General features: G+C 38.1%; 1 protein-coding gene across 1 annotated transcript in view; it reads left to right on the top strand.

Moving 5' to 3' along the window:
• LOC147066309 (dynein axonemal heavy chain 7-like) overlaps nucleotides 1–20446 on the top strand; it is a 145475-nt gene that overhangs the window by 27522 nt on the left and 97507 nt on the right. Inside the window, exons 15-27 of the mRNA XM_085956032.1 lie at nucleotides 907–1191; nucleotides 1903–2025; nucleotides 2410–2563; nucleotides 2785–2948; nucleotides 3930–3992; nucleotides 7145–7289; nucleotides 7374–7502; nucleotides 8529–8691; nucleotides 10455–10570; nucleotides 10944–11100; nucleotides 12056–12192; nucleotides 13760–13990; nucleotides 14080–14245. Of these exons, the coding sequence (XP_085812158.1) occupies nucleotides 907–1191; nucleotides 1903–2025; nucleotides 2410–2563; nucleotides 2785–2948; nucleotides 3930–3992; nucleotides 7145–7289; nucleotides 7374–7502; nucleotides 8529–8691; nucleotides 10455–10570; nucleotides 10944–11100; nucleotides 12056–12192; nucleotides 13760–13990; nucleotides 14080–14245 (2033 nt within the window). The remainder of the gene's footprint in view (nucleotides 1–906; nucleotides 1192–1902; nucleotides 2026–2409; nucleotides 2564–2784; nucleotides 2949–3929; nucleotides 3993–7144; nucleotides 7290–7373; nucleotides 7503–8528; nucleotides 8692–10454; nucleotides 10571–10943; nucleotides 11101–12055; nucleotides 12193–13759; nucleotides 13991–14079; nucleotides 14246–20446) is intronic.

Below are 20446 nucleotides of genomic sequence, written 5' to 3'. Positions count from 1 at the left end.
GGTAAATTTTCACAAATATTTATCATTCTGTTCCTATTTCATATTTTTATGGGATTTATTTTATTCCAAAAATAGCTGGCCTACAAGTGTCCACCTAGTAATAATTGGCTGGCAGTGATAAGGAAAGAACATTTTTCCATATGAATCATTTTTGGCCTTAGTAGCTAAAAATACTCTAACTCTAATAAATAGTTGGCCAGAGAATTTCAGCTAATTCCGAGAATTCTCACAGCTGCAGTAGCAGAGTGTTTTACCTACTATTGTATTTTTTTTCAGAATAGACAATATGCCTCTGCCAAATAGTGCAAATGGCATAGGTACTTACTAAAAGTTGCCTAATTTTAAACCAATCTATGTGGGTCTATTCTATACGCAAGGCGGCTATCGAGGGCTAAAGTGATAAATATTATCACTTTATCAGATTTATGTATTGAGATATTATAATTGTTACAATAAGTTAGCCGTCTAAACCGACAAAACTGCCCATCTCGCTCTAAAATTTAGCATAGCCAAGAGAGGTGCTGTTACAATAAGTGCTAATACTTTGATACATACCTACCCTAGATAGCTGCTGTAGCGGCCGAAAGCAGTATTGTGTATAGAATAGACGCGATGTTCTGGATTTGCTTAGTAGATAGTATTAATTAAAAATAACAATCATAATATTATGTTGTTTTGATGCATTACGTGTGACAAGCTTTGATGTCATTACGAGTCGTAATTTTTGATGTTTTAGCTAGTCCTAGATTTATTTAATGGATTTATTATACACAAAAATGCGATGTCAGCTGGCTGAAAAAGCTTCGTTACTTTCTTACGACGGCTATCGCTAGAGAAAGGTCAGTGGTAAAAATTGTAATAAATGTACATAGTTAACATATTATACTGTTTGATTTCTATTGGCAGACTGAAAATAGAAAACTTCCGCGAGCATCTGCCGGTGGTTCAGACCCTAGGCAATCCCGGCATGAAAGTGCGTCACTGGGAAAAGGTTTCAGAGATCGTTGGCTTCCCCATCACCATCGACGACAGCCTCACGCTGGAGAAAATCATCGACTACGGTCTGACGGAGTACATCCCCAAGTTTGAAACCATTTCCGAGGCGGCCACCAAAGAGAATAGCCTTGGGAGAAACTTGGATAAGATGATCAATGAGTGGGAGGAACTCGTCTTTGTAATCTTGACTTACAGGTAAAGCCATGACAGGAAATAGACTGTTCTATGAGGATTCATTTTTGTTTGTCACAGTTCTAGTCTAGCGCGTATTATTTAAATAAAGTTTAAATCAAAGCCATAAGGTTACTGAGGTAAAAAAATGTATAAGCAGGGCTCGAAATGGACCAGAGCATACCGGAGCGCCGTTCTGGTTCATGAAATCGGTAAAATTATTGCTCCGTCTTGTGGAAATAATAATTTGACCGTCTGAGCTGAATAGGCCATATAACAAAAAAATCTAACACACTTATTTTTATAAAATACACATAAAATTTGACAACTATGTTGACATCTTCAGAAAAATGTCGAGCTCTCCGTTTGTAAACTTTTCTATTTCGAGCGCTGTGTATATATAAGTTGCAACTCATTTCAAATTGCCGATTTTTTTTTAGGAAATACCCTTTGCACTTTTGTGATTTTGGGCCTATTAGCAATCACAAAAAATGCAAATAACAGTATATAAGTAGGTAACTAAAGCAAATCATCAAAAAAGACCATCACTTTGTTTATGGTGTGATTTATATCAATGCATTTATATAATATGTTTTCTATAGCTACTAGTTTATATGAATCCCTCTAGATATCGACCAAACTTTTTGATCTAAATAATGTAAAATTTGTTTCAATAATTGTATAGACATGACATAATACAGTATAATAATTTATATTATCTCACATTTATTATAGGGATTCCGGCACTTATATCTTATCGAGTGTCGATGAAATCCAGTTGCTTCTCGATGATCATATTGTAAAGACTCAAACAATGAAGAATTCTCCGTGCATAAAGCCTTTTGAAGTAACGATTCTGTAAGTTGTAACTACATTTAATAAATATTCTTTATTTTCTTTTGATAATTAGGCAATGCTCTCACAACAAACACTTGTAGGTGTGACAGGTTTTGTCGGGACATGCCATTTGTTCATCGTTAGAATCAAAGCGTTGACTATTTAGCCATGGGAAATGCACGAGGGAAGGTGGGTGAATCTACCAGGGAAGCAATAAAGTGTTATATAGTAATAGGTGTGGTACGAGCGGAATTTGCATGCAGTCAACGTAAGCTATGCGGTATTTGTGGATTTCCAATACAAGGAGTGTGGAAAATACTGTCTGCAAGGTATTGTTACCACTGGTGGCTTAGTCACAGTGACTTCAAGTACATGGTTTCTTGTGACACGTGTCTTTTGGTTCAGGGCGTGGGAGGCAAAGCTGCAGCTGCTTCAGGAGATCATGGATGAGTGGCTGCATGTCCAGTCCACATGGATGTATCTGGAGCCCATTTTCTCTTCACCTGACATTCAACAACAGATTCCCGAAGAAGGGAAAAGGTTCAGCGCTGTCGATAGGGTATATTCATTTTGACAAACTGATAAACTTAATTACATTACATTACACAGGTATGAATAGAGATGACTTTCATTTTAATACCTTTTAGGTATTATTATGTTTGACTCTCAGCTAAAAATAACAATGTCCCTGCATAATAAAATATTAATTTCTTTCTCAATGTATGTTTGCATTGAAAATATCCATCTCATGTATGCTTATAATAATTCATTTGTCTTTAGATGTGGAGGGAAATAATGAAAGCGGTGTTTGTGGAGCCTCGAGTGTTAGACGTAATTGAAATAGAAAAGATGCTGGAGAGATTGAAGAAGTCAAACAATCTATTGGAAAACATTCAGCGAGGCTTAAATACATACCTCGAGAAGAAGAGAATGCTCTTCCCAAGGTAGGTTATTATGATTGATATAAACAGCAAATAATAATTGAGCCCATATACGGAAAACGAGCGTTATCGCGATAACGCTGTTTTTCGGTAAATGAGTTTAAATTATGCAGTATACACCTATGCATGCACTCACTAAATATTACTTTGATATTCTAAAAATAGGTGGCAGTAGACAGTCCAAACTGACCGCGCGGGGCACGCTGTTTATCCGTATACCATAATATCTATGCCGTACAGTGTACGGCGGACACTACATACACATAATTCATGCTTGCGGATGGTCACGTCATTTCCATTTGTAATTTCGATATCATTTACAGAGTATAAAATCATAATCTATTTGTTTTAAAAATTTCCATTGATGAAACAAATTATGATTGTGAACACGAATAGTGATCAACGTTATAAAACTTTTAAAGGAAAGATTATTAAGAAAATAAACTTTGGTGTATGTGGGTAAGTGCTGTCAGAAGTTGTACAATACAATTTTTTCAGCCGTTGAACAAAATAATCTATATTCCACGTTTTGGGAACTGGAAAATAAAATCAAAGACATTTTGTCTTATTTGCATTTTGTGGGGCCAACAAAGTGGTGATTGGTTAAAAAATATATTGGAATTTATCCCAATAAATGTTGAAAATGGATTTCCTGATGAAGACATCACTTCAAGTGACTCTGATTAAAAACTTAGGGTAAAGGATGTTACCATCAAAATCAGTTGTACGATTATTTTATGTTATATGGAAAAACAGCATTAAATTTGTTACCGTATATTTAATTATAAACATTTGTTTTTTTGTTTAATAAACCGTATTCTCTATTACTCAAACTACCCCTATTCAAAAGAATTAAATATTTTCAATGATGGGTATCTCCACAACAACCAACTGAAATGTTTAACTGCCAATATCTCTGAACGCCGTTTCAGGATAACGCTACTTTTCCGGATATGGGCTCAATTTGTTGTTTTAATTTTACAGATTCTTCTTTCTGTCAAATGATGAACTCTTAGAAATTTTATCTAAGACAAAGGACCCTACCCGGTGAGAATGCATCAAATTATATTACTTTCCGCAAAAACTGCAACTTATGCTTAGGTGGAAACATAAGTGAAATATAACAAATCTGATTTCAGGTCATCTGATCAGGATTAAATAATCGATACTATTAAATGATTAGTTCAATTTAACAGATGAAAAAGCAAGATTTAAGTATCCTATAAAGCACAGGTTCCCAACCTATGGGTCGCGACCCCAAACGGGGTCGCAACGGGTTTTCTGTGGGGTCGCCAACTTCTGCAGTCAACAAAAAAAATATTCACTATAATGCAATTTTTATTTTTAATGGTGTCTTGAAGTTTGAATAATTTCATAAATTTTTTTTAAATTAAAATAAGTGTAATCTAGGTACACTATTCTGTCACAGTTGGTTGAAACATGTGTTGAGAGTTTGGGAGTAATGGTGAAATGCCTCTATTTTTCACCGGTATGCTCTTGCCAGTAAGACTCTTCCAACTCCTCTGCAAGAGATACTTGATTCGCTGATAAAAATCGTAAATTACATCAAATCTGGAGCTCTTAACACCCGTCTGTCCAAAGAACTGTGCAAAGACAAGGATTCTGATCACGAGGTTCTTCTTTTCTACACCGCAGTATGCTGATTGTCGAAAGGAAATGTTGTGAATTGTCAGAATCGTGTGTTTGAATTGAATGATGAAATCAAGTTGTTCCTGGAAGTGCAAGGGAAACATGACCTTTTGGTATACTTTAACGACAAAGCTTGGTTGAAAAGAGTGCATATCTAGCAGATATATTAGAACAGCAAAATTGACTTAACCTGAAACTTCAGGGAAAGGAAACGAATATTATCGCATTTCACGATAATCTCGGGGCATTTTATCCAAGCTGCAAAACGCGAAGAAAAATAAATCTTGGAAACATTGCCATGTTTGAGAAACTGCAGTCTGGTAGATGAATCTGAAGGTGATCTCAATCTGGGCACTGGGCATCTCGAATCCCTTGAAAACGAACATCAGCGTTACTTCCCTGAGCTGAAAGAAGAAGAAACTACATTGACACGAAATCCATTCTCTGCTTCCCTTGATGTAGTCCGCATTACCGATGAATTACAAGATGTATTCTTGGATTTGATGAATGATTCCTCGGCACGTAACTTGTTTAACTAAAAATTGCTCACACAATGCTGGTATGGTATGTATCATTCATACCCAAATGTGACGATGCTTGCCTTTCGAGTTTTAGTTCCATTTGTGTCTACATATCTTTACGACAGTGGATTTTCAACTCTTCTTCGTTTAAAAACAAAAGAAAGAAATATATTAAATGTTGAGAATGACATGAAGTTGGCGTTAACAAAAACTCACCTGCGAATTTTGAGGCTGGTTAATACGAGGGTGGGTCAATAATTCCTTAGAAAAAAGCATTAAAACAGTTTTTATTTTTGTATTTTTTTTTTATTTCTCAACATAATCTCCTTGGAGCTCAATACACTTGGTTAGACGTTTCTCAATTTTTTTTAAACCGTCAGAAAAATAAGTTTTCGGAAGGTCCTCAAAATAAGCATTTGTCCGATGGATGACTTCTTCATTTGCAAAAAAACCTTGTCCACTTAGCCATTTTTTTAAGTTTGGGAAAAGGAAAAAGTCACTGGGGGCTAAATCTGGCGAATACGGTGGGTGGTCGACCAATTCGAACTTCAATTCTTCAATTTTAGCCATTGATCGTAAACATGTGTGAACACGGGCATTGTCCTGATGAAAGAGGATTTTTTTCCTGTTTAAATGAGGCCATTTTTCTTCAATTTCGTTTTTTAGCTGGTCCAATAAAGATGCATAATAATCCCCTGTTATTGTTTTTCCTTTTTCCAAATAGTCAACGAAAATAATTTCACGTGTATCCCAAAATACAGTAGCCATAACCTTACCAGCTGATTTTACGGTTTTCGCCTTCTTTGGACATGGTTTGTCTTCGCAATCCACTGCTTTGACTGTTCTTTCGTCTCGGGAGTATAGTGGTGTATCCATGTTTCATCTACATTCACAAAGCGACGAAAAAATTCATCCGGATTGCGTTGCATGAGCGACAACAGGGCTTTAGAGGCCACCACCCTATTGCGTTTATTGTCGACTGTGAGCAAACGCGGCACCCATCTTGCAGAAATATTTTTCATGTCCAATGTGTCATGTAAAATAGAAATGACGCTACCTTTTGAGATCCCTGTAACCTCAATTATCTCACTCAACTTTAATCTTCGGTCACTTAACACCATATCGTGGATTTTATTGATCATTTCTGGTGTAGTCACCTCTACAGGACGTCCTGAGCGTGGTTCATCCTTTGTTGATGTACGACCACGTTTAAATTCATTTAACCAGTTATAAATAGTTGCAAGTGAAGGAGCAGATATGCCGTGAACTAAATCCAACTCATTTTTTATTTCCTTTGCTGTTAACCCTTTTATATTAAAATGTTTAATAACAGCTCTAAACTCAATTTTCTCCATTTTCCATTTTCCACAAGCAGATTTTTTTTTTAAATGTACGAAAAACACACAACAACCCGACCAATCTGATTGAAACTTCGCAGCATACTGAATCGGTAGTGCCGCTGCATGAAAACAAACCGCTTACAGTACTAGTCGCGCCACTTGTCGGCTTTTCTAAGGACTTATTGACCCACCCTCGTAACATGCAATTTCAACTATCGCATTAAATTAATTATTAAACATAATTTAAAATAAAATTATACAAAAAAAACTATTTTCGTTGCTTGTTTTAATTACCTTATTAAAAATGCCTTTTTCAATTGCATCGGGGTCGCGGGTCACATGGCTTTTATAAAAGGGGTCGCCACTCGAAAAAGGTTGGGAACCTGTGCTATAAAGTCTTGTATTTTTAGGACTGTATGTTTGCTTTGGTGTATCATTCTGCGATAATGACAGCCTTAACAGATTCGGCTTGTTATCTCAATATCTCACCCATTTGTTATCTCATCATCATCAAATTCATCATGGTTTATGCGTTTCGTCAGGAGTCAATTTAGAACAACAATTTGACAGACAGAATGGCACCGAGCTCACATTGGGAATATCTGAATATTAAATTTCAAGACATCTTAAAATATCAAATATATTTTATTAATAATTTTGACAAGTGATCTTATGTTCATGTTTTTAGAGTACAGCCATACTTGAAGAAATGCTTTGAGGGTATCGCGCTTTTGAATTTCACCGAAGACCTATTCATCTCTGATATGAAATCATCGGAAGGCGAAGTGGTACCGTTGATCTATAGCATCAATACAGTCGCTGCAAGAGGGCAGGTATTTGAATGATTAATTAATTATTTTGTTTTGATACTGGGCCACTTTTATCATTTTTTTTTTTGAATTTCTTTGTGCTTTAAGGTGGAGAAATGGTTCTTGGAACTTGAAGATTGCATGAAAAAGTCTGTACACCATACAGTATCTTTAGCATTTGATGACTATGCAGAAAAGCCAAGAGACGAATGGGTGCTGCATTGGGCCGGACAAACGGTATATGGTCGTACCTATCTATTAGAGACGCTATCTTAGTATATTAATGTAAAACTATATCTCTTCGCAAACTATTGTCGAGTCGTTTGGAATTTGCTAAGGAATTGGGGATAATTTTATATTTGACCAATTAATTGACTACTGGTTTATTTACTTTAAATACGTGAATTACAATTTAATTCATAGATTCTATTTAAATTATATAGATGTCACTATATGCTCACGCTGTGCTTGATTTAACCCGGACGCCGCGTAAGTTTCCATACAAAAGAAGTCCTGTCTGCGGTACATTTTTTCGAAATGTTTTTTTTTCACTGTATTGTAATAAATACGGCAGTAAAAAATGATTGGTCTGACATCTATTGCCTTAAACACATAAAGATTGCTGCGACACATATAAAATAGAAATTAATTGCCCAATGTACTCAAAAATACACAACAAATATTGAATTTTTAAACATATGCCCCCTTTGGGTGAGGAATTCACATTAATTATTTTTAATTGGCACATTTAACATTTAAATCTTAAGTTTTAACACGATTTTTTACAAAACTGAACACTTATAAAAACACACAAAAACAGTTTTAATAATGTTTTGCCGAGTGGTATATTTTATAGCATGGGTATATATGATCTTCTCAGAAAATAATCAAATAATTGAGGTGTCTGGAAACAAAAACGGAAGTTTTTAAAAATCGATAGAAACAAAAACGGCAATATTCTGGTGGCAGCTGGTAAACAATTCCATTTTTGTTTTTATCAATTTTTAAAAACTGCCGTTTTTGTTTCCAAATACCTCAATTGTTTAACTATCAAGTCTTCGCCACCGTCAAGCTAAACCTAATATATTATGAATGTTTATAATATGATGGGTTAGACTTCAACAATATTGTAGTGTTCTATGTTCGGTTAGTTCATGCTATAAAAAAACACTTTCCATCTCCGGTGTTGGGTATGTCATAAAAAATATTAATACCTGTTTTACAGGCACACTATTGTTAACTGTTGGCACACTCTGTTTCAAGGTCCAATGCATCGCCATGACTTACTGGACGGCAGAAGTGACGGCCGCTCTGAAAGTTAGTGAACAAAAGATGATGGATTACCTTGAAAAGTGTAATGATCAAATATCGAAAATAGTCGATTTGGTTCGAGGGAAATTGAGCCTTCAGAATCGTATCACTTTAGGTAAAAAATAACAGTTAACTCACACATTATTACCGTGCCATAATAGTTACTAATACAAATTGGATTAATTAAATAGATATAGCGAGTTTATACATTGAAACAGGAAACAATACGTTGCTACCGTGGTTTTTTCCCCTTATCCACTACTATTGTTCTACTGTTTGCCCGCTGACTAGATTCTAAAAAAAAATGATACACTGACACATACCTGTTATCAACAGGCTTTTGTTGGTTTCTGTAAATATTAAATAAAAGACGGGCCGAACCGCAACCCTGATCTCTATAAACAATTGAATAAAACACCTGATCTGGTTCCCTGCTCAACTACGTTAAAATTTATTTATGAGTAAAGGCCTTCGTCCGGTGCGTGAAAATCACTTACTGGGCAGAGGTGTAATTAACCCAATGCTTACGGGCCGCACAAAATTGTGTTTTTGCTAATTGCTTTTCAAATGCAAATTAACACGTTAATTAAAAAAATAATTAAAAAAGCCCGTAAACATTGGGTTAAAATAGATTTTAAAGTATAAATGATGATGGATGAAAGAGATAATTTTAAGACTAAATATAAGTATTCAAATGTAATAAATTTTGCCGCGCATTGCGCAACGGTAAAAACTCCGCGCGCCTGCGCCGAGGTGGTCGTCGTGATTCGTCGAATCAAAAGAATCATTCGATCAGATTTGGCCAATCACGAGAGTCCTTTTTACTGGTCGGCGTGGGGACGAGGAATTTGAAAAGAGTAAAAAAAGTCAGTAAGCGTCCCTTGTAAACTATGTACGGACCTGCGAAACTTATTGTAAAAACAAAATATATAAACCTGTAAAGAAAATTTTAAATATACGATAATACCAAGTTACGCACGAGACAGACGTGGTTTCATTTAATTTCTCCTCAATTTAAAATATCTTTTTTTGTGAATCCGGGGTTCGATGGACACTTGAGCTAGCCGCAGGAACCCCGGACATCTCAACACCCATTTCATAATATCAACCAGTCACTGCTTTGCTTAAGATTGACTTTGTCACTCAACGAAATGTAACATAATTTACAGTCGTACGGTAACGCACAAACTGGCGTACTAAACAATCTCTTGTTTTAAAATTGACTGTGATCCCTACTTGATAACCATATTATGGTTATTATTTTTATCATATTATTTATATATCATATGATTTTTCAAAACTTTACAAGAGAGGCTAAAAACAGTGCGAATTACAATATTATTCTGTCACTTATAATATCGAAATATTTTTTAAAACAATTCCATAATACATTAAATTTTATCATTATTATATTTTTTCCTTGGTATAGATGGTTAAAAAAATGTTATTTGTTTTTTAATTATTTTGTATGCACATAGCCAATTAAAATTTCGCCTTTTTTGCACATAGCTACTTTTGTATATATATCTATGTTTTTCTTGACCTCATTGTCGGAAACTTATTGGGTATAATAAAACCACAAAAAGTAGGTTATAAAAAACCTGTTTTGTGAAATTTATGCACATAGCCGATTTTGAAGGCGCAACGGTGTTATGCATCTAGGTTCTTGTCTGCCATTTTGTTATTAATACTACAAAGGTATAATAGGTTTAGAATTTAATAAAAAAATAAAATGAAAAATAAAAAAGCCTTTTTATTTTTTACAGACAAAAAGTTTTTGGTTTAGAATTTAACAACATGCAAATAAAATAGTGGTAACAGCAAATATGAAATTGATTTTAAAACTTAATGTGAAAATTACACTTGTACATATTTCAGGGGCATTGGTTGTCCTGGACGTTCACGCAAGAGATGTCCTATCTGAGCTCATTGAAAAAAAGGTTTGCTCAGAAAAGGACTTCAGTTGGTTATGCCAAATTCGATACTATTGGGAGGTATGTATATTTGGGCAATCGACAGACGTTGACACCAAAAATTTTGAAAAAAACATGAAAATTCACCGAAAGAGATTTCCAATTTCCAAATCTTGTCTCGTTCATAACAGAGCTAAAGAACAAAGAACTTGTGTAAAACACTGTATCTATATTATATTTACCCCACAGTGGAAAAGTAAATCGAGGACTCATCTCTAAAGTCCCACTTCTGACAAAAATTACACTTATTTTTTTTTTAATATGAGTTTGATTCAATCTTATTTTTTTGCCCATTGAGCAATTTGTTATAAAAAATGCTATTAATATAAGCTCGCTCTAGCAAAAACAGTAATTTACTGTTTTGTTTACTTTATCTTTTTATCGTTTTTATCAGAAACAAGAAAATAAAACAATGGAACTGGCCACTAAAATGATCAACTCTCAGTTGATGTACGGATATGAATATTTAGGTAATACATCCCGACTTGTGGTGACACCACTGACTGACAGATGTTTCCGGACTTTATTTGGGGCATTACATTTGCACTTAGGTAAGTGCAATAACTGATATTCGCAAATGTATACTTTGTATTCTTCTTCATTGGTATTTCATTGATCTCATTTGATCTGATTTCATTTCTCCACACCTAGACCACCTTTCCCCACATCTAGGCTATCTTTCTCCACAAGCAAGAAAGTTTGGGTTAGTATTCTCCACAGCTTGGCTTCATCCCTCTTAGCAATCAATAATATACAGTGTCTGTGATAGTGGCAAACACAACATTTTTTATTTGGTTTACAGTTTCTGTGATAATGTAACTTTTGTGAAAAGCGTATGAAACTGTAGTGGAAAGTAAATGTCCATTGTACTCATAATTGGTATATTATTAGTGTTTTGTTATTCTCTATATAAAAAGTGAACAGATATAACAAATTTATGATGTTGAAAATTCTCAAGAGGACACAGAAAGAACGGGCTTTCGCTCAGTACTTTCGTAGGATTCCACACATTGTTTTATACGGAAAATCTGCTGGCCGTCGTTTTCCCGGCAGACCTCCCCAAAGGTGGAGAGATAGCTGGTTTGAGATGATTCTTCTTCTTTCACCCTGTCACGACCCAGCGTTGGGGGCATAAGGCAGGCACAGGTTCGCGCCACTTCCTTCGATCCATCGTCAACTCTTGCGCCTCCCGCCATGCCAGACCTGCAGCGCGTAGAGCGTATTTGTAGCACCGCTACAGGGTGAAGGAGGGCCGGCCACGACGACGGAACCCTTGAGGCTGTGCCACAAGGGTACAGAGTGTCGCACTCTTTGGCGGCATCCGGAATACATGTCCTAGCCACTATTTATAATTAGCCATTTGCAAAAATCTGAAGGATCTAAATAAAAACAGATCTTACTATCTAAAACAAGTATAAGTATAAGTAGAAGAAGGCATTATTGTATGTGTTTAAAAGCTACTTATGTGGTTTGTGAGAATGTTTAATTTAATGTTGGTTTCTGAAGGTGGAGCACCGGAGGGTCCGGCAGGAACTGGTAAAACAGAGACTACGAAAGACTTGGCCAAGGCAGTCGCAAAGCAATGCGTAGTCTTCAATTGCTCCGATGGGTTGGATTATATTGCTTTGGGGAAGTTTTTCAAGGTATGTACTGCGCTAATTCAATTAGAATAATATTATCGTAAAACTATTCCATGTTTCTGAAATCAAAAATTTGGCACACTTATTGTTCATCTGTTTTGGTTATGTAACTGTGGTACAAACATTAACGGCCCACATGCTCGTCGTAGGTCAAAATTGAGATTTTATTGTATTTTCAAACCATGATCCTGGACACTCCTTAAACGTTGTAGATAATCTATTTATATAATTTTGAAGCCTTATTATCCTTTATAGTTATTTTAAACATTTGATGACTGCATAAAGTATTTTTGTTACATAAAATAGTATTCTTTTAAACCTCTCGCTCTATATTATAAAGCAATCATTATTCGTAGGATGTTAATCACACTTGAATGGTCAAAGACACAGCTTATAATGAGTATCTTTAGAATTATCTTTAAATGTGTTAATATTGCCGATTTTTGAATAATAAAATGCCTATTCTTGTCAAATTTGGGATCACAGAGATTATCAATATAATTTTTTATCGTGAATATTTTACAAAAATTATCTCGTCATAAATTATACTAATGGTTTTATAAATGCGTTTAAAAATTAATAAATGTAAAAAATCTTAACACCACTGCACAGTTATGTACCGAAATATGACTTTATTCTAAAACATTAGAGCGAGAGGTTTAAAAGAATACTATTTTATGTAACAAAAATACTTTATGCAGTCATCAAATGTTTAAAATAAATATGAGGGATAATAAGGCTTCAAAATTAAATAAATAGATTATCTACAACATTAAGGAGTGTCCAGGATCATGGTTTGAAAATACAATAAAAACTCAATTTTGACCTACGACGAGCATGTCCCCCCTTAAGGAACTTCTGGTCAAGATATAAAGTTATCACTTTTGATTAATTATGAGTAATATGATTGATAAGAGTAAAAGTGAATCACCATTAATTACTTCTAAATAATTATCATTTTTGTCTCTAGAATCCATCTCTATAATATAAGATTCTTGTACCCATAACATAATATTATCTAATCATTTAAAAATCAATCCAAAAATACATCACAATTTGTGTTCATGCAAGGGAAAAATTAGCTAATTTCATAAATACGAGAAGTTGTCATTTTATATAGGTAGTGTTTGTTATTTGTTTCAAAAAAATTACATTTCAAATGAAAATTAAACAGTTTTAACAATTTCCTGAAATAATTTGGATTTATAAGGTAGACCGATTATGTAAATTTTCTAATGCTTGTCACATCGAAGATAATATTTGTTCAACCTCTTGGGATCATACCACGTAGGCTTTTTAATCTTCTTTCATGATTCATTTCATTCTGAAGCTTGGACTTCTCTATTCGCTTTTTCTCCAGTTTTTGATATTACTGCCTTCCCAGCTCATCCGTAGCCTCTTTTGGGCTTTAGGACTGTTTTGGCACATGTTTAATTGGCCTGCCCACTTTACATTATCTTTTAATAGGATTAAAGCAATTCTTGTCGAGATTAATAATTAAATTGAGATTTTTACTTTATATTGACATAAAAATTGCTTAGATTCAATAATAAAATATGTTTTTTTATAGGGGCTCGCATCATGTGGAGCATGGTCATGTTTCGACGAGTTCAACAGAATAGATTTAGAAGTGTTGTCGGTGGTGGCACAACAGATCATGAGTATACAGCGAGGGTTGGTGTCCGGTGCGACAGAGCTCATCTTTGAAGGAACTCAATTAAACTTGGACAAGACATGCGCTGTTTTCATCACCATGAATCCAGGATACGCTGGGAGATCCGAGTTACCCGATAATCTTAAAGTAATAAAACATTCTGCATTGCTTTCTCCACCTATGATGAGAAATAAAATGTTTTTGCTGCTGTATAATGTTGATTCATTATTTTTCAGGCCCTGTTCCGGTCTGTAGCCATGATGGTGCCTGATTATGTTCTGATATCGGAAATCGAGCTTTACGCCTCAGGATACTTGAACGCTAAACCATTGGCTGTGAAAATCGTTGCCACGTATCGCCTCTGCTCTGAGCAGCTCTCATCTCAACGTCATTATGATTATGGTAATCAATTAACTCTTTTTATTGTTATATATCCATGTCCTCTCCTTAGGTGGAGTATATAGTTGACACCCCGTAAGTCCGGGTAGGGAGGGGAGTCGGGGCCACACGGCCGATCCGACCTCCGCGCTCGACTCTCCGGTCGGCCTGACGTTAATGACGCCCTCGTAGCGTGCCGTCGGCAGAACGCGGGAGCCACACGACCAGCTTCCACCCTTCGACTAGCTCAGAATAGTTCAAGGCGGTCAATAGTAGCTGGTTTTTAGTTCGGTAGAGCACGTTCAGTGTACGGTAGGTCTTGACAGTTGGGGGTAAATGCAGGATTGACGGGATGGTAAAATGATGAACGCACGTTGTTCGTAGCACAAATCGTTGCCGAAAGTTTTATTATTAATTAGGGTTCACAACAAAAACAAAAAAATTACATACACAACACAATACACAATTATTAAGTTTTCACAGTTTATAAATTTTGAACAGCCCTAAATTTTTTTAAATGGGCGCCTAGGCTGTCAATTAAAATCTAAAGGATCTAATCCTTCCACGTTCGTAACACGTGTACGCTGAAATTATTTTTTTCACAATAGGCGAAAACCCTAGGAATGGTTCGCGAGGACACACAGTCTTATCCAACGGCCTCGGTGGTACTACCTCACCAGCCTCGACACCTACCGTGTCGCGGCTAGGTCTCCTCTTTTGGTCTTTATCGCTTTCCCTTTCAATCTACCCCTGAACGTCCACCCCTCTCTATCATTCTTGCCCGCAGCAGAATGTTTGGCTTTTGCCTGGGTTTTACCGTAAGGGTCGTCCAAGTTACCTTTTTGCCAGGTAGATTGAAAGTTACAGCGGATTTCAAAGAATTGAGCCCAAAAGAAACAACATTTGTAGTAATTACCATTATATTCATACGGCAGCGATAAAAGAACTTTGGCTTGGCGGAATATAGGAAACATGAATGTGGCATCCATAACTTCGCTCGTACTTTAACCATAAAGGGGTCCTCCACGCACGTAGAAACGTGGAGGTATAAAGCGGCCCTATTCAGATTCGAGCGAAGTGCCCATTCTGTTTCCCGCCATCGTCCCTCTATCCTCGCTCGTATTACCGCGTCTCGAATTACCTATACATTGAAACACAATTTTGAACAACATAGCGGCGTGCTCTTTGTTCCGTTTACTTTATTGACGGTGACATGACCAACCTCAATAAGTTAACATATAATGGGCCCTTCTTAGGGTTAGTTTACAATTATGTTCTCGCAAGAAATTCATTACAATTCAACAAAGGAATCAGGGCGTCGCCATGACCTTCGAATCGGCCATGAGCAACCTAAGTTCACATAGTTTTTTTTTTTTCACACATGAAATATAATTCGTATAAGAAATTTACATTACAAGACCGAACGTCATTGTCCGCCTCCGTATCCTGCTTGAAGAGCTTATTAATTAATCTTATTAATGACGATCCTCTTCCATTACAAAAATAAATTTTAAACAATGCCTTTCGCTACATTTCGCACACGCCACGAGTCTCCATGACGCAGCTACATTCGCGACTTCTATTTTAGGCTTACAACTTTTATGGTTATAAACAAGCACTAAACAGCACTCACACACGGTTATTCTGGGTCCTCGCCATTTGGTCGCAACGCCCAACCGTTTACCATTACTCTGGGCTTACCAACGAGACTATCCCCCACCGTTCATATCCCGAGGGAGGGTCGACGGACGCCCCTAGCAGAGGCGAGTGGTTCAGACAGACCTTTGCGTGGTCGATCCCTCGCCTTCACGCTCGGAACGCGAACGTCGCCCCCCCACGTTCAACCACCAGCAGAGTATACCTCGCTGCAGCGCCCCCGCGGTGGACAGTGATAACCAGCCTCAGTATATCCTGTCACCTAAGTAGCGGTTACAAAAACGTAAACATAATCTTACAAGGTGGAATCTGGCATGAACGACATCGTTACAGGCCCATCACCTTTATATCGCTACGGTTGTGTTTTGACAGACATAATCACAAAGCAACATCCATTACACATTACAACAAAAGAAAAGAAAACAAAAAAAACAATTTAACTGCAATCAACTTCTGGGTGGAACTCTGTCATTCCTGCCTCACTACGCTAGTAACAACATATTTTTAAATTACAACAGAAATTCAAGACAAAACTAGATGAAAAACCACAATTACAACCATTAAACAAAGTATAAAACTTAAAAAACTCGTCCCTCTGCCATGAGGTGACCCTGATGCAAGCTTCCTACCTACGTTTCGAACCGCAAGAAGAAGGCGGGTAACTGAAGTACCCACATCGCTAGGTTGCGAGCGATTGCGTCAATGACGTTTTCGGCTCGTATGGCGGCAGTCCGTGCTATTTTTTTGTTTCTACCTGTTTATTTCTACGCACCGTTTTAGGTCGCGTACGTCTACGGTGGCCATCTCCACCCGATTTCCGTGGTCTGAAACCTCCTCGATTTATATCCTTCTTGGTGAAGGCCTCCCCTTGTACCTCTATATAAATACCTTGAATTCCTAACTATAAGGGTAGATCCCGCACCACCCGTATCCACTCTTCGAAAGAGTAGATTGTGGAGCATCGCCCGTTTTAACTCCGCTGAAAGCCTATCCTCATCGCCTACTTCACCTCCTCCACTACTTATTTTGTAGAAAAATCTTTTTTTAATGAAATTAGATTTTCTGGTAATTCGGGTAGACACAACGACGCACGTTCTGTCTCGCGGCTAAGCGAGTAAACGCTGAGTGTCGCCCTTTCTGACATGGCTGAAAGCCCATTGTTATCTACCACGTTCGCTAAGTTATCACAACAATGTTTCGGATTCACGTCCGCTAGCTTTTCAAGACTCATCCTCACTCAGCGACATACAACTCACGAGAGGGTTGTGGCATTCCGACCCTGCATGTCGAATTACTAGAATATCCGGCCACCGATCGATAAGGGACCCTCAACACATAATAAAAATACACCTCGATACTGCCCTCCGCCAGTCGTATCTCAATGAAGAGTCGACAAGCGGCCCCTGCGGTGGTAAGAGGGTCTGTGCCGACAGAGGTTTACCAACGGACTCTCACACAAGGGTGAGATGTTCTTACCGAAGGCGTACGAGCCGGCCTCCCACACACTCGCCGGAGTGACGAACGGCGCCCTTCAATCAATCACTCCCGACAGAAGACAAAACCAAGGTGCCACAATAAAAAAAAACAAATTAAGCTTCGCCTCACTACCCATTCATGCACGGCGGAATCAATCGGCCGGCACTACCCTTCGCGATCTAGGCTTCCTCTCGACACACACGTTACGTCAAGTCTCCCGCTCACGATCGCTACCATTACCTAGATGCAGGTTACTTCCATAGTGGGATCTCGCAAGATAATGCGCGTAGCTAAGACTCATCTCGTTGACCCGTGGCAGTTCATCCTAACACATCTATTCCTACCTAACGAATGCGCACACTAAAAATCGTACCCTATATTCATCATCCGTGTCTACATGCGTCCTTTCTGACACGGCTGAAGGCCTATCGTTTTCTACCACGCGCGATAAGTTATCACAGAGATGCTGCGGATTCACGTCCGTTAGACCTCAAAAATCTGCACTCATCACACGACACCAACTCACGGGACAGTTGTGGGGGACACACCACCCATTACTAGAATATCCGGCCGCGATCGACTATTGACTCGTGACCCAAAGAAAATACAAATAAAATACAAACACAATTACGGCGTACCTAGTGCGAACAGGTTCATTACACATCAACGCCCTCCGCCTCACTACTCTATCGCGCACACTGGCACACGTGCTCAGCGTCACTACATTCGTGAGCCCACCTTAATCCTGACAGATAGACGACAGATGCCCCCTCGATCAATCCCCGATCGAGAGACATGGTCCTACCTCAACGAGTCAACCAACCAGCCGACGGCGCCATCATCTAGTCAACCGCCCCGTAAGAAGATGCGCGTAGCTAAAACCTATTCCGTCGGTCCACGGCAGTCCATCCCAATACCTCCATTCCTCCTTAACAAACGTTCCTCGCTAACGACCGTCACTACCTCACATTGCATTCACATACGTTCATACATTAGCCGTCAGTAGGTAAATTAAACTAGGCAAAATTTATGGGATACAATTAACAAAATGTGCTTACAAAACAAAATTCAAAAATTTTAAATAAGTATTCATGGTTATCATACTTAGTACACCATCCCTCCGTACTAAATACGCAATACAGAGTCATCAACCTGGCCAAAGTAGATTTATAAATGATAATTAAGATCCATTTTCAACTTTTTCCACTTATCTTAATCGAGTGAATCAGGTCATCGATATTTAATTAATCTATTTTATTCCGTCGTGTCTGACGACATCGGTTAATGCAGTACCCAACTGCGGCATATACTGTAGTTAAATTGTAGGTCTAACAACAAAATGGCACATCAATAAGACATACACAGCAATGATAATAATACACAAGCATTACAATACGAAAATAAACAACAATATGAAATATGAATTAAAATGAAAGTTTTATATTGGCCTGGTCGTTCCTCCGTAGGGGGTCTCCTTCCTCGTCATTTTCTCCAGTTAGAGCCTGACAGGCGCTAACCGGCTATGTGGCGGTCTGTTACCGCGTCGTCCGCGCCACGATGACGTACCGCGCTTCTCCACGGACATTTCGTGGCCAGCATCCCTCTTGGTCCGCGCCGTCTTCTCGCAGATACACTGCACGGTACAACACTCAATAACTTCCATCAAGTCCGTATCGCAGTTATCCATCGTAAAGTTATAAATAAATTTAGTATTTATAATTTATTATTATTGTCGTTGATCCTTATTTGCACGCACTGACAATTGTTAGTATTGCAAAATTAACAGAAAAAATATAAACTTGAAAAAATATGTCCAAATGTCAAACTGACAGATGACAGCTGTCAAAAGCAACAAATGACAACACTCACAGCTGATTCGAAATGGCGGATGTCAACAGACTCGGCTGTTTCAAGATGGCGGACTATCACAACACCACAAACGCCAAAGTGACAGTTGACAACCCTCGCAGCTGATTCAAGATGGCGGATGTCAACAAGCTCAGCTCAGCTCCTTCAGTTCTTCACTGCCCTTTTTCTGACACGTACTTGTCAAAATGACAGGCACTGTCACAGCCCCACGTTGGGCGCCAAACTTGACACCCCGTAAGTCCAGGTAGGGAGGGGAGTCGGGGCCACACGGGCGATCCGACCTCCGCGCTCGACTCTCCGGTCGGCCTGACGTTAATGACGCCTTCGTAGCGTGCCGTCGGCAGAACGCGGGAGCCACACGACCAGCTTCCACCCTTCGACTAGCTCAGAATAGTTCAAGGCGGTCAATAGTAGCTGGTTTTTAGTTCGGTAGAGCACGTTCAGTGTACGGTAGGTCTTGACAGTTGGGGGTAAATGCAGGATTGACGGAATGGTAAAATGATGAACGCACGTTGTTCGTAGCACAAATCATTGCCGAAAGTTTTATTATTAATTAGGGTTCACAACAAAAACAAAAAAATTACATACACAACACAATACACAATTATTAAGTTTTCACAGTTTATAAATTTTGAACAGCCCTAAATTTTTTTAAATGGGCGCCTAGGCTGTCAATTAAAATCTAAAGGATCTAATCCTTCCACGTTCGTAACACGTGTATGCTGAAATTATTTTTTTCACAATAGGCGAAAACCCTAAGAATGTTTCACGAGGACACACAGTCCTATCCAACGGCCTCGGTGGTACTACCTCGCCAGCCTCGACACCCACCGTGTCGCGGCTAGGTCTCCTCTTTTGGGCTTTATCGCTGTCCCTTTCAATCTACCCCTGAACGTCCACCCCTCTCTATCATTCTTGCCCGCAGCAGAATGTTTGGCTTTTGCCTGGGTTTTACCGTAAGGGTCGTCCAAGTTACCTTTTTGCCAGGTAGATTGAAAGTTACAGCGGATTTCAAAGAATTGAGCTCAAAAGAAACAACATTTGTAGTAATTACTAAAGAGCATTATATTCATACGGCGGCGATAAAAGAACTTTGGCTTGGCGGAATATAGGAAACATGAATGTGGCATCCATAACTTCGCTCGTACTTTAACCATAAAGGGGTCCTCCACGCACGTAGAAACGTGGAGGTATCATAGTTATATGGGATATTGATGGTTACCT

Source organism: Rhyacophila brunnea, unplaced genomic scaffold, assembly GCF_057557595.1.
Source record: "Rhyacophila brunnea isolate RB1 unplaced genomic scaffold, BYU_Rbru_1.0 scaffold_5, whole genome shotgun sequence".
Classification (NCBI taxonomy): Eukaryota; Metazoa; Arthropoda; class Insecta; order Trichoptera; family Rhyacophilidae; genus Rhyacophila; species Rhyacophila brunnea.
The sequence above is the reverse complement of the archived record's forward strand: the minus strand, read 5'-3'. Positions and strand labels throughout refer to the sequence as shown.